The sequence below is a fragment of the Balaenoptera borealis genome, assembly GCF_965194805.1.
Source record: "Balaenoptera borealis genome assembly, chromosome: 10".
Taxonomy (NCBI): domain Eukaryota; kingdom Metazoa; phylum Chordata; class Mammalia; order Artiodactyla; family Balaenopteridae; genus Balaenoptera; species Balaenoptera borealis.
The window spans coordinates 8,332,088-8,344,883 of record NC_138874.1 but is presented as its reverse complement, the minus strand read 5'-3'; the positions used below and the strand labels follow the sequence as shown (position 1 = coordinate 8,344,883).

Below are 12,796 nucleotides of genomic sequence, written 5' to 3'. Positions count from 1 at the left end.
GTGTGGATAAGTCTGCGTCTGCGTCTCAGTGAAAGAAAACGAATTAGCCATTTCTTAAGTGGTATATATATAGCGCCAGTGATATTATTTTCATTTTATCTTAATGAAGAGAGTAAAAGTATATTAATTCAGCTTATGCATGAAGAACCACTGAATGACTGCCAGAAGGTTATACTATAAATACACACACACACACATTTATATATATACTGTAAATAAAGGAGTGCTCTAAAATGGTAGATTTATTGCTTCAGACATAAAGTATTCCTTAGTTTAGGATATCTAATGATATCTGCTCCCTCTGTCTCTCGACTTATTAAAATATCACTGATATTTTTGGAAGCAAGTAAGGAAGATAAAAGACTAGGGAGGTTTTTAGGCAGGGCAGAACCATAGGTCTAAACGGTGCCCAAGGTCAAGAGATGCCTTAGGGTTAGCCCAAGTAGCACAATTGATTTTGACTCCTAAGGGAGTCTTTTCCCTCTCTGCTTGGTTTTATATTTTGTACTGGCTGCTGATAGCTCTGATATCACAAGAACAGGGGAAAAAGAGAAAGAAGGAAGAGAGAGCAATGAGTGACTCTTACCTATGAGTGCTAGTGGGCAAGATTGCTTAACTCAGTGTCATCAGGTGTTTCAGACACGGCAGCATTGCTTTAAGCTATGAATGGAAAAACTTGTAAAACCTGAGAATTATTTATCCTGAATGTTTTTTTAATATTATTTTTTCTTTTCTTCTTTCTCTTTGTTTTCTTCCTACTAGGAATTGAGCTGGATGAAGATGGGTCTCTGGATGGAAACAGTGATTTAACAATTAGAGGACGCCTGCTGTCCTTGGTAGAAAAGGTGACATACCTAAAGAAGAAGCAAGCTGAAAAGCCCATTGAGAGTGACTCCAAGAAGTCATGTAAGTTATGCAAGGGCACTGCCAAAATGACTCAACTACGGCATTTACTCATCACTTAAATATTATACTAGATGAACCAGTGAGAAAATTGAGTTTGCAGCTTCCAAGAATCAGATTCTTAAGTAGATGCCTGTAGCCGCCAGAAGTAGACGGCAGCATCAGGCCATACTTGTAGGAACAGATTGAGAGATGGCAGCTTTGAAAGGGTGGATGGGCTCCTAGAGAAGTAGACATTTAGGGATTGGATCAGTCTTATCAAGAGAAAGTATAAAGCAGGTAATTTAGCCTTCATATCTAAATATTATGCTATTGACTTTCAAATATTCTTGCATCAAGTTAAACCTTTTCTTAAAGGTTAAATAGATATTGTCTGTAACTATATTTTGGTTCTGAAATATTTCCTAAAATCTTATGCATTTCTGATTCATCCATATGATATTTAACTGAAAAGTCACAGCTGATACTCTGTGAAACCAAATAAGCACGCTGAGGCAATCGGTCTTTGAGACACTGCACGCTCATCCAAAAGGGTTTCATGAAGTAGGTCTGTGAGATCCGCTGACTTACTGTCTCACTGCTGAGATTCCATTCATTTAAGATGCAGTGTTGGTTTATTCATGGCTTTTATGGAAAGAAAAAAAAAAAAACTCATGAAAATTTTGTGTTTTTTTCACACTAACTTACAAGGGAAATCTTTTATCCATACAATTACTTCTAAATTTATTCTTCAGTATCACAACCAAATTTGAGCCAGATCTTCAAAATCAGAGTTCAAAGTTTCTTGCGAATCACTTTTTATTATTATCAATTTTGACCTATTAAAACTGACAACATGGTTTTGAGATACGTGGAAGTATACTGGCATTTTATCTAAATTTTGTATTTGGTTAAAATTGGTAGTTTTTTTTTTTTTTTTTTAGTGTACAGATTAAAACAGGTTAAATAGCTTCTTTTGGAAATCAGACAGTGTATTGATGATAGGAACTAAGTACCTATGTATGAATTAGTCACATCAACCCTACTTAGCTTTGATAATTTTAGTATATATTTTAAGAGGTTTGGAAGTTCTGTTGCTTTTAAGTGTGCTTTATTGTTTGTCACATTGCAAGTAATCTTCTATGTATGGGGTAACTTTTCAACTTAATACAGTTTCACAATCAAATCCTTTTGAAGACATTTTAAGTGACAATTAGGGATACAATTTGAAGTAGAAATATAATTTCATGAGGTTGCTACTACAAAGGACTCAAGTGAGGAGACAGTTGGATAAAAAGAAAGCTCCTTGAATGCCCATGGTTGACCTTTATAAGGACATATGATGTCAGATCTTCTGGGAGGCAAAGAATGGAACAAAGAAAATAAAAGTAATAGGACCACTCATTGGTTGCCCTATGGATTGCGAATAGCAGTTTTGAAAAAGGGGCTACAATTTTGAAACAGCTTAAATGCCTTAGTTTTAAGAATAGTTTTTAAAGAAAATATTGTGTATTTTTATCCTTGCATTTCTGTAACTCATCGATATTGACATATTGACATTGAAAAATATTTAAATGAAGTTTATTTTTTTCAAAAAATATATTTTTGAAATTCTGGCACAAATATTGATACCAGTTTGGCCTATCTGAGATATGCATTTGAAATGCCCATCTAATGTGTCTTACTATTCTCCTTTTTTAAGAAGTATCCATAATTACTTTGCAGCCACTCTTCAGCAGCTGATTTCTGAGACCATGGTCCGATGGGCTCAAGAGTCTGTAATTGAAGACCCTGAGTTGGTGAGGGCCATGTTCGTGTTGCTCCATCGACAGTATGATGGCATTGGGGGTCTGGTCCGGGCTCTGCCAAAGACCTACACTATAAATGGTATTTCCGTGGAGGATACCATCAACCTGCTGGCATCTCTTGGTCAGATTCGTTCTCTGCTGAGTGTGAGAATGGGCAAAGAAGAAGAGAAACTTATGATTCGTGGATTAGGGTAAGTTATTTAACTATTACGACCTTTGTCTTATAAATGTCTTCTTTCTAGTTGTTTATCCCAATAGTAGTACAGTAGGTGCATTAGTATAAATACACTGTCTAGATTTTATGATCATTAAATTAGATTGTCATTTTGCTAGAGATTATGTTTTAAAGCTAAATAGGAAAATTGCTCAATAACAAAACATGACTAATTTTACAACTAGATGCTAAGGTGGCTGTGATATACAACACATATCTTAGATTTTATTTTTATTAATTTCTCAGTAATGTACAATCACATATAAAAAATACAGATTAATAAAAACACAATAAAATCCACAGGGGGACAGACAATCACGAGCAGGAAATAACAAGGAGGTTTGCCTATGTCTACTGGGCCTTGAGCAAAGAATGGGGGATAAAACAACTGTTCTTAGAATTCAACATCATAGGTTGTACTTTATGTGGATTTCAGGGTTAACATTTTTTTATTGAGTTATAGTTGATTTGCAATGTTGTGTTAGTTTTGGTGTACAGCAAAGTGATTCAATTTTATATATATATATATATATATATATATATATATATATATATTCTTTTTCATATTATTTTCCATTGTGGTTTATTATAGGATATTGAATATAGTTCCCTGTGACATACAATAGAACCTTGTTGTTTATCCATTCTATATATAATAGTTTGTATACGCTAGTCTTAAATAGGGTTAACATTTATACCTCATATGTAGTCTAAGGATCCCCAAGCTGAGAAATTAACATATAATTTGGCCCGGAGGTGTGCTTTCTCAACTCAATTCACTGTGAATTCTTGCAGGAAAAACCTACATACTACTAAAGATTAGCCCACAATCAAAACTTGCAAAACACCCAAGGAAACAATCCACCATAGGCAAGGGTCTGCGGATACACAAAGAGTGGAGTTAGAACACCTCCCCCAAGAATTTCAGATCATAGAATGCCACAAAGAGAACGTAAAGTTACTGTATTTAAAATGTTTAAAAATAAGAAAGAATAAATAAAATCTCCAAAAATAAGACACACAAAAGGTCCATGAAGATTTGAAAAATATCCAAATAGAAGTTCTAGAAATGAAAAATATAATAATTGAAATTAAGAGTAGTGATTAATAAAAGTATAGATAAATAAAGCTGAAGAGAATTAATAAATTGAATCATAGATCTGAGGAAATTAGTAATGTAACACTGAAAGATAGAGAAGTTAAGAGACATAGGGGATAGTATAAGGAGGTCCAGCATATGCTGAATAGGAGTTATAGAAAAGACAGAATAGATGAGCTATATATAGAATGGGAACTTTGAAGAGCTATTGGCTTGAGTTTTTCAGAATTGATGAAAAATATGAATTCACAGATTCCTAGAGTACAAATCGTTCCACATCCACAGCTGGATAGACTATAGTGAAACAGCATAAAACCAGTGATAAATAGAATATTTTGAAAGCAAATAGAAAAAGCCAGGACACTTGGAAAGAAACAATATTTAGAATTCTCAGTTGTAAAACTAGAGATCATAACTCAATGAAATATCACAAAGTTCCAACAGAAAAGAGCCATCAATTTACAATGTGTTACTCAACTAAGATTTCACCATCGTGAGCTTGTGCTTCATGTGGATTTGGATATTGGAGTTTATATTCCATATTCAAGAGTGAGGGCAAAACAAAGATATTTCAGAATGTTTACTTAAAGTCCCTCATTGAAAGACCTTCTAAAGGCTGTATATTCTGGAAAAGAAAATGGAATTCAGAAGAATGGGAGGTAATCAATTTCAGAGAGTATATTACTGGCGCATATATACATATATCTAAGCAATCATTAACAAGCTTGCATGATTTGGGGATAAGAAAATATGAGAGAATTAAAATACCAGAGAAAAATAAAAGCTTAAACTGTATGATATTCATAAGAAAAAATACCTAAATGTAAGGATGTAAAAATCTGGAATGTAGAATGTTGAAAAGTGATGTAAAAGACAAATATTTAGCACCCCCAACCAAGAAAAAGCTAATCTGGTTCTATAAATAACAGATAAAAGAGGAGATAATGATAACTAGTGACATAGGTAAAATAAAACACAAATAATAAAAAGGATTAAAAAAACTCAGTGTTGGCTCTTTGAAAAACAACTAAGGAAATAGAATAACCGATGTTTTCTTTGGCTAGAAAAATAATTCTGAGGGGAAACAAAAGTATGGAAAGACTCAGATTATGTGATATTTATGTACATTTTAAATTCAGAACACCATACTATATATTTCCTGTGAGACTATTAAGTATTTGAAATCATAAAACTGGGAGGGTATATTCCAAAAATCATTATAGTGATTGCACACTAAAGATCAGTGTACTAATGGGACAAAGAGGGAAAACAGAAAAACCTAAACAACACAAGCTAATGTTATGTTCTTTATTTATAAATGTCTGTGCCTGAGCCTTTTTTTTGGAATATTAGTACTTAAATCTAACCTGAGGGGGCCTCTCCTGAGAAGCGATCTTAATTAAATGAGAAAGAAAGCCTTCCAGGAAATGGAGAGCACTTTCTTTCTTAAATGACCATGTAACAAGTAAGATGTACCATTAACATATAAATCACTCAGTAGGGATAAAACTCAAAATGATTATGAAACAAGATAAAATGTTACTTTTTTGTGGTATTAGAAAGATCCTAAAATGACACATTTAATAAGTGACAACCTGCCTACTGTTGGTAGAATTAAAAATCCATTTAATTTACCTGGAACTAAAGGCAAATGAGATTTTTCAATTAGATACCTTCCAAAGTTAGGTCATGCAAAAGGATTTGAATTAACAGGAGAACAGATCTCATGATTACATCTGTGGTTTGAGAGTTGAAGGTTCTCTTTTTTTTTTTTTTTTTTTTTAAATCTGATTAAGTTCTAAGAGCAGAAATTTTAGAGCTACATTCATTCATTCATTTATTTTTGGCTGTGTTGTGTCTTCGTTTCTGTGCGAGGACTTTCTCCAGTTGCGGCAAGCGGGGGCCACTCTTCATCGCGGTGCGCGGGCCTCTCACTATCGCGGCCTCTCGTTGCGGAGCACAGACTCCAGACACGCAGGCTCAGTAATTGTGGCTCACGGGCCTAGTTGCTCCGCGGCATGTGGGATCCTCCCAGACCAGGGCTCGAACCCGTGTCCCCTGCATTGGCAGGCAGACCCTCAACCACTGCACCACCAGGGAAGCCCTGAAGGTTCTCTTGATAAATGTGCTGCTATCTGATGTGAAGGAAAGGATGTCTTTCTTTACCTTATTCGTTCTTGCATTAAATAGATCAGACCTGTATGAGCCCTGGGCCCCCAAGTCATTTTTCTGAGTTGTGCTACCTAAAAACTGTCTTCATTAGCACAAACCTAAACAAAGCTAAATTAAAAGTGAAGAACTAAAACAAAAAAAAAAAAAAGAAAGAAAGAAAAGAATCACACGATTCCACTTTCTTGATGTAGCAAGAATAACTAAAAGTTAGCATATGACTAAATGAATAGATGAGTGACTCAATTAAGGTAACCCGATTCAAAGGGAAAGTTTCAGGTTTCTCGTTGATTGTACATTATTTTCTTGCTCTGGCTCCAACAAGAAAGTGTTTTATAGAAAAGACTCTTGCATGATTTGCTATATGTTAAAATAAAAATCAACAGAGCTATTTATTTGCAAGGACTGCTAAACATTAAGATCTTCAAAAGTACCTTTACATAAATATTGTAATAATGTGTAATGCAATAATAATAATACAAAACATTCTAGGTATCATCTGCTGCTGTTTCTTTAAATTAAATGTCCCTTTTAATGAGTTGGATTACTCGTACCTGGACTTCATGTGTATTCAGTGTCTCTGGGAGAATATGTATCCTTTAAAAGCATTTTGCCAGAATGATAACATAAATGTGGCAGGAAATAACACTACTGTTATTAAACATACAAATAATGAATATAGTACTAAAAAAGCATATATGAAAAGCAGAGATACTTATACAACAATTATTTATATAGAAATTTTCATAAGAACATGGTATAATACTGCTTCATATTTCTATACAAAATAAGGTTGAACAAAATAAGATTGAATTTAGATATTCATAAAACTAGGAATAAGTGTCGCAAAGTCTGTTTCATATAAATGAATGTTTACCTGTTTAGTACATTTCTTATAATTGATAGGAGTAGAAGACTTGTATGCTATTTTTGGTAGGCTGTCAGTATTTTTGAGGAAAACCCAATTGCGCTTATTAACTTTTATGGCTTAACGATGATTGCTCTTACTTTTCCATACGTTCCAGTAATTATTTCCAGAAGATTTATCATGATCTCAGATACGTTTTTATTTAAATTTTGCTCTGACTTCTGTGTTTCCCTTGTACCTATGTTGTCCTTTCTAGGGATATCATGAATAATAAAGTGTTTTACCAGCACCCTAATCTCATGAGGGCACTTGGGATGCACGAGACAGTGATGGAGGTCATGGTGAATGTCCTTGGAGGTGGGGAGTCCAAGGTAAAGGAAACCCTTTGATTCTTGGGATGCCATTTATTGTAACCTCCTAGAATATGTACATGGCATATTCTTAATGAGAACTTCTGTAAATTCTATTAGGACTGTTTTTTAAAGAACACTTTTTGAAAAAAATGAACAAAACTGTACAGACTGAGAGTTGGATATGCTTCTACAGTCATCCTCCAGTATCCACAAGGGATTGGTTGCAGGACCTTCCTGCAGATACCAAAATCCACAGATGTTCGAGTCCCTTAGATAAAATGGTGTAGTATTCGTGTATAACTTAATGCACATCCTCTCATATACTTTAAATCATTTCTAGATCATTTATAATACCTAATACAGTGTAAATGCTATGTAAATAGTTGCGGTCATGTAGCAAATCCAAGTTTTGCCTTTTAGAACTTTCGGCATTTTTTGCGTTTTGGTTGAATCTGCAGATGTGGAACCTGCCAATATAGAGGTCTGACTCTATCTCCTAGATTATCCTCACTTAGGGGGTATTTAGAAACCTTAAAAGTTAATACTATGCTAATTTTGTAAGATTTTGAATTATAAATCCATCTCCATCACATTAGAAGTCCATAACACAAGCATGCTGTTCAGACCCACCCGTTCCCTTGATTCAGACAACAGTTGGTTCCACTAAATTCCTGATCCAGACCAAGATTTGAAGATGATGCTCTATAGCGTTTGTTGTAAGACACTAAGGTGCATTTTTAAATGATTAAAATTTAAAATAAAAAAATTTAAAACCAAACAAATAGAATAATATAATATATAACTCCATATAAAGCAGTACAATTTCATGACCTCTGATTTGCAAAATGTTTCAGTATTTTTTTTGAAATTTTAAAATGTAATTTTCAAAATATAGACGTGAGTCCATATTTCTCATGTTCCGACTACCAGTTAGACAGACTTATAAAGATATTTATAAAATACTCTGTTTGAGAAGGACTTGGAGTCTTTAGGAATTATCTGTAGTATACTAGAATAAGAGCTAGGTCTCAGGAGAGATGTGTTTGCTGGGGCCCAGCAGGCAGACCTTCCAGGAAGGGTGTTCATCATAGGAGATGAGTCATGTGCCAGTCAGGGGAGATGTGAGTTCCCAGAATCTTAATAATAATACAACAGTGACACTGATGATAAGAACATCCTATTATGTGGTTCCAAATATTAAACTGGGTATTTTTCACAATATGTCTCATTGAACTCTCCCTCCTTTGCCTCAAGTAAATATTATCATCCATCTTATTACAATTTTACAGAAGAGAATCAGTAAGATTGCATAATTCCCCAAGGAAGCGCAGCTTGAATAATGTGAGTCAGGAATCACAGCTGAGCCTGCCTGATTCCTAAACCAGGCCCATGCCAACTTTAGTTTTAGGGCTGTAGATTAATTCCAGATCAACCCATTGATGGCAGTGAGGCTTCAAATTAGTGCCAGGCTTGATTTTTGGTGGCTCTAGGACTAGATGAGTCCAAGTCTGGACATTCAAAGGTCTTCTGTACCTGAGGCTTGGCAGACATGGGCACACACGGATGGGCAATCTGATTGAGACCTCAACTTCAGAACTCAATTTTATAAAGATCCTTTGCTTTCCCAGCTAACTAAATGCTCTTTATGTAGGAAATCACTTTTCCCAAGATGGTGGCCAACTGTTGCCGTTTTCTCTGTTACTTCTGTCGTATAAGTAGGCAGAATCAGAAAGCAATGTTCGATCATCTCAGTTATTTACTGGAAAACAGCAGTGTTGGTCTTGGTAAGTAAATGTATGACTTTCATTTAATCTTTAAGATAAAAGGGATTTACATATTGGATTTTAAAATTAAACTTTAATGTAAATTAAGTTGGATTAGTGCAATACGTATTGCATTTAGAAATTCAATTCTAAGTGAAAGTTTTTTTTTACATGGAATTCATAGTTGCAGCGCAATTCAGGTTTTGTTTCATCTTTGTTTCAATGAACAGCCTCACCGGCTATGAGAGGTTCAACGCCACTGGACGTGGCAGCAGCCTCGGTGATGGATAATAATGAACTAGCCTTAGCTTTGCGGGAGCCAGATCTGGAAAAGGTAAACAGCATCCCTGCCCCGTGTGTTTGTGTGAATTACACTTGTTCATAGTGGTTCCTCAAGATATTTAAGTGTAATTATACTATAGTTATTATAATTATAATATACTATGTATTATAAATATGTTACACTTATATGTAATATTATAAGTTATAAAGAACAAGAAATTTGAGAGAAGGTATTTTCTCTGATCACATGCATTTTTCTTTGGAAAGAGAATCCACTTACTCTATATTCTTTTGTGTTTTTGTCCTTTCCTGGTAATCTGCTGTCACTTTTGCTTTAATCATACAGTTTAGATTTCTTAAAAGAAATTGTTTTAACACCTTATATATACAATTTATATCACAGAAGTTTGCATATTACAGTGCAAGGTATCATTGATATACTGAAAGCCATGCATATTAGGCCACATACATGTTTACCAAAATATGGATAGATTTCCCCCATGTTTTAATTGCAGTTGCATTCTAAGTGGTCTTCCTGATCCCTCCCTTGCAGCCAGAGTGAGTCTCTTGAAAGGATCATATTAATCCTCTGCCCAGAACTCTCGAAAGACTTCCTGTCTCACTTTGAGCATACACTTAGAGGCATTGCAATAGCTCCATCCAATCAGTCTTAGTTCATTTCCTGCAATTCTCCAGTTCTCTCTTTTTGCTCCAGCCATGCTGGACCCCTTGCTGTCACTGGAACTTGCTAGGTGTGCTCGTGCCCTAGGGCCTTTGCCCTTGCTGTTCCCTCCGTCTGCAATATTCTTCTGCCAGACGTCCTCATGGCTCTTTTCCAGACATCCCTGCCAGTCATTGCTCCAAAGTCACCTTCTTTTCAATTCTTCCATGTCCGTGCTATAGTTTAAATATTTATGGTTTAAAATTACACTTTAATATAAATATATTTTACTAAAATCTGTATATTTATGTATTTTTCAAAATCTACTCCTTACCATAATGTAAGGCCAGTGAGTACAGGGCATTTTTCCCTCTGCTACTCATTGCTTTTTCCCAGTCTTAGCATTGGCACTGGGTAGGTGCTCAATGCATAGCTGTTGAAAGCATGAAAAAGTGAACTCTTCCCCAAATCCTTCTGACATGCCAGTCAAGCGTCATGAAGCTTTGCATCTCTAAATAACCTCTGGAGAATTTTCTCCCGTATATAATTTGAAATGTTTTTATCTACACACTGATAAAATAGCTAGTATTTTTAAAAAGTAGACAATGCTGAACACTGAGCAGGCTTTGGAGCAACTGGAACGCTCATCTACTGCTGTTGGGATGAAAAATGGTTAAGTCAGTTGGAAAGCAGTTTGGCATTATTTTTTAATAAGTTAAACATACCTAACATAAATATGCACCTAGCCTTTCCACTCCTAAGTAGTTACTCAATAGTAATACAAATATATGTCCACACAGAGATGTGTACATGGATGTTGATAATGGCTTTATTCATCTGAGCCCCAAACTGGAGACAGCTCACCAAACAACTGGTGAATGGATAAACAACACTGGGGTATTTCCATAAGTAGCGAGATGCCATGATTAGGCTACAAAAAGGAATGAGGGACTGACATGTACTCCAGCATGAATGAATCTCAAAGTCGTTATTCTGAGTGAAATAAGCCAGGCTCAGAAATACCCATAATGGATGACTGCATGTTATCAGTGTCCTAGAACATGTAAGCTAGTTTGTAGTGGCAGAAAGCCACTTGGTCCTTGGTCCTTCTCAGGACCAAGGCTTGTAGGGACGGATGGTCTGCAAAAGACACGGGGACCTGAGGAGCAATGGAAAATGCTCTACATCTTGATTGTGGGTTCTTACAGATGGATAAATCTCTCAAAGATCATTGAATTTATACTTTAAATAGATGAATTTATTGTACATAAATTATACCTCAATAAGGATGATGTAAAATATTTTTAGCTGTATTATTTATTTATTTTTAAGCCTGGCTTGGCTTGTGACTGAGCTGGGTGTAGCTTACTTTGTTTGATAAGTTGCTCCTCCAACCATCTGCTACCATTGATAGTGACTTCTTTAGGGATTCCTTTTTTTTTTTCTTTTTAGGGATTTCTTTTAAAACTGGTTCTGTTATGAAATCTTATATAGAGAACCAACATTCACATAAGACAGAATATTTTAAAAGGCCAAGCTAAGCAGAAATTTTAATGTGTTAAGTTTAACAAAACAGAAAGGTTGGTAGTATTATCCCAAACTTAATAGACAGTGAAACCGTGGTTCAAGATGATACACTAAGTTCTAATGCAGGTCAGATGTGAACCCAACGATATTTGACTCTGAGCTTAGTTTTCTCCACTTCTCTAGGTGTCCTCTCACACACACCCCTTCCCCCATTAAACTGATATTTTATTTTGGAAATAAATTCACTTTTTTAAAATATCATCGTATCTCAGATGGATCTTTCACTATCTCAGATGGATTCAGGTTTTACACCAGGCCAGAGGCCATTAGGCATTTTTGAAGTTTATCAAATATTATGACTCTTGTAGGTAAAAGTCTCAAATGATATGAAATTTAGGAATATTTTTCTTTCATAGAGTTCATTCATAAACATTTTTACTGTGATAGCACTTTGTTACAGTTTGTCAGTATTTCTTAATTCTAAGGTTTTACTAAAGGGGGTTCATATAGACGGTCATGAGATTAAAAAGAACTTTCAAAAATGCATTCGTTTTAAACCATCCCTTGATAATAACATTTACCATGTCTAGTGCAAGCTTCTAATGAGTATCTCACCCAAGGGGTAACGTTTTTGCTTATCATCTTGTTTTTGCAGGTAGTGCGATATTTGGCTGGTTGTGGACTGCAAAGTTGTCAGATGCTGGTGTCAAAGGGTTATCCAGACATTGGGTGGAATCCAGTTGAAGGAGAGAGATATCTTGACTTTCTCAGATTTGCTGTCTTCTGTAATGGTAGGATGAATCTCTTAGGGTCTTTTATGGTCATTATTAAAACTGCATAAAAAATAGATGTATAAAATAATGAGGCATCCCAGCATTTTCATGAAGGAAGTAGATAGTAGTAAAGAAATTGAATATTTTATAATCAGTAGGCTTTTTCACAGTAATAATTTATTTTGTAATATTTATTTTGATCGTGATGCTGGGCTTTCATTATTAAATAAAAATTTTTAGGCACTTACATTCTTGCTGTTTTTATAATTAGACTCTAATAATAGCTAGGATCATGATTTCACTTCCTATAACAAATTAACAAAAATGAATAGTTTATACCTCCATCATGCTTTTCTTTACTTGGAAAATTTTAAGTGCAAGAAAAGAAATTTACTGA

The 12,796-nt window shown here is 34.9% G+C and overlaps 1 protein-coding gene across 6 annotated transcripts in view; it reads left to right on the top strand.

The window, feature by feature from the left end:
- Positions 1-12,796, top strand: part of RYR2 (ryanodine receptor 2) — a 777,004-nt gene that overhangs the window by 564,267 nt on the left and 199,941 nt on the right. For all 6 annotated transcript variants that reach the window (XM_082407544.1, XM_082407541.1, XM_082407542.1 and 3 more), the window contains 6 exons: positions 763-906; positions 2,608-2,881; positions 7,297-7,411; positions 9,045-9,177; positions 9,387-9,490; positions 12,282-12,417. In XM_082407544.1, coding sequence (XP_082263670.1) covers positions 763-906; positions 2,608-2,881; positions 7,297-7,411; positions 9,045-9,177; positions 9,387-9,490; positions 12,282-12,417 — 906 coding nt within the window. The remainder of the gene's footprint in view (positions 1-762; positions 907-2,607; positions 2,882-7,296; positions 7,412-9,044; positions 9,178-9,386; positions 9,491-12,281; positions 12,418-12,796) is intronic.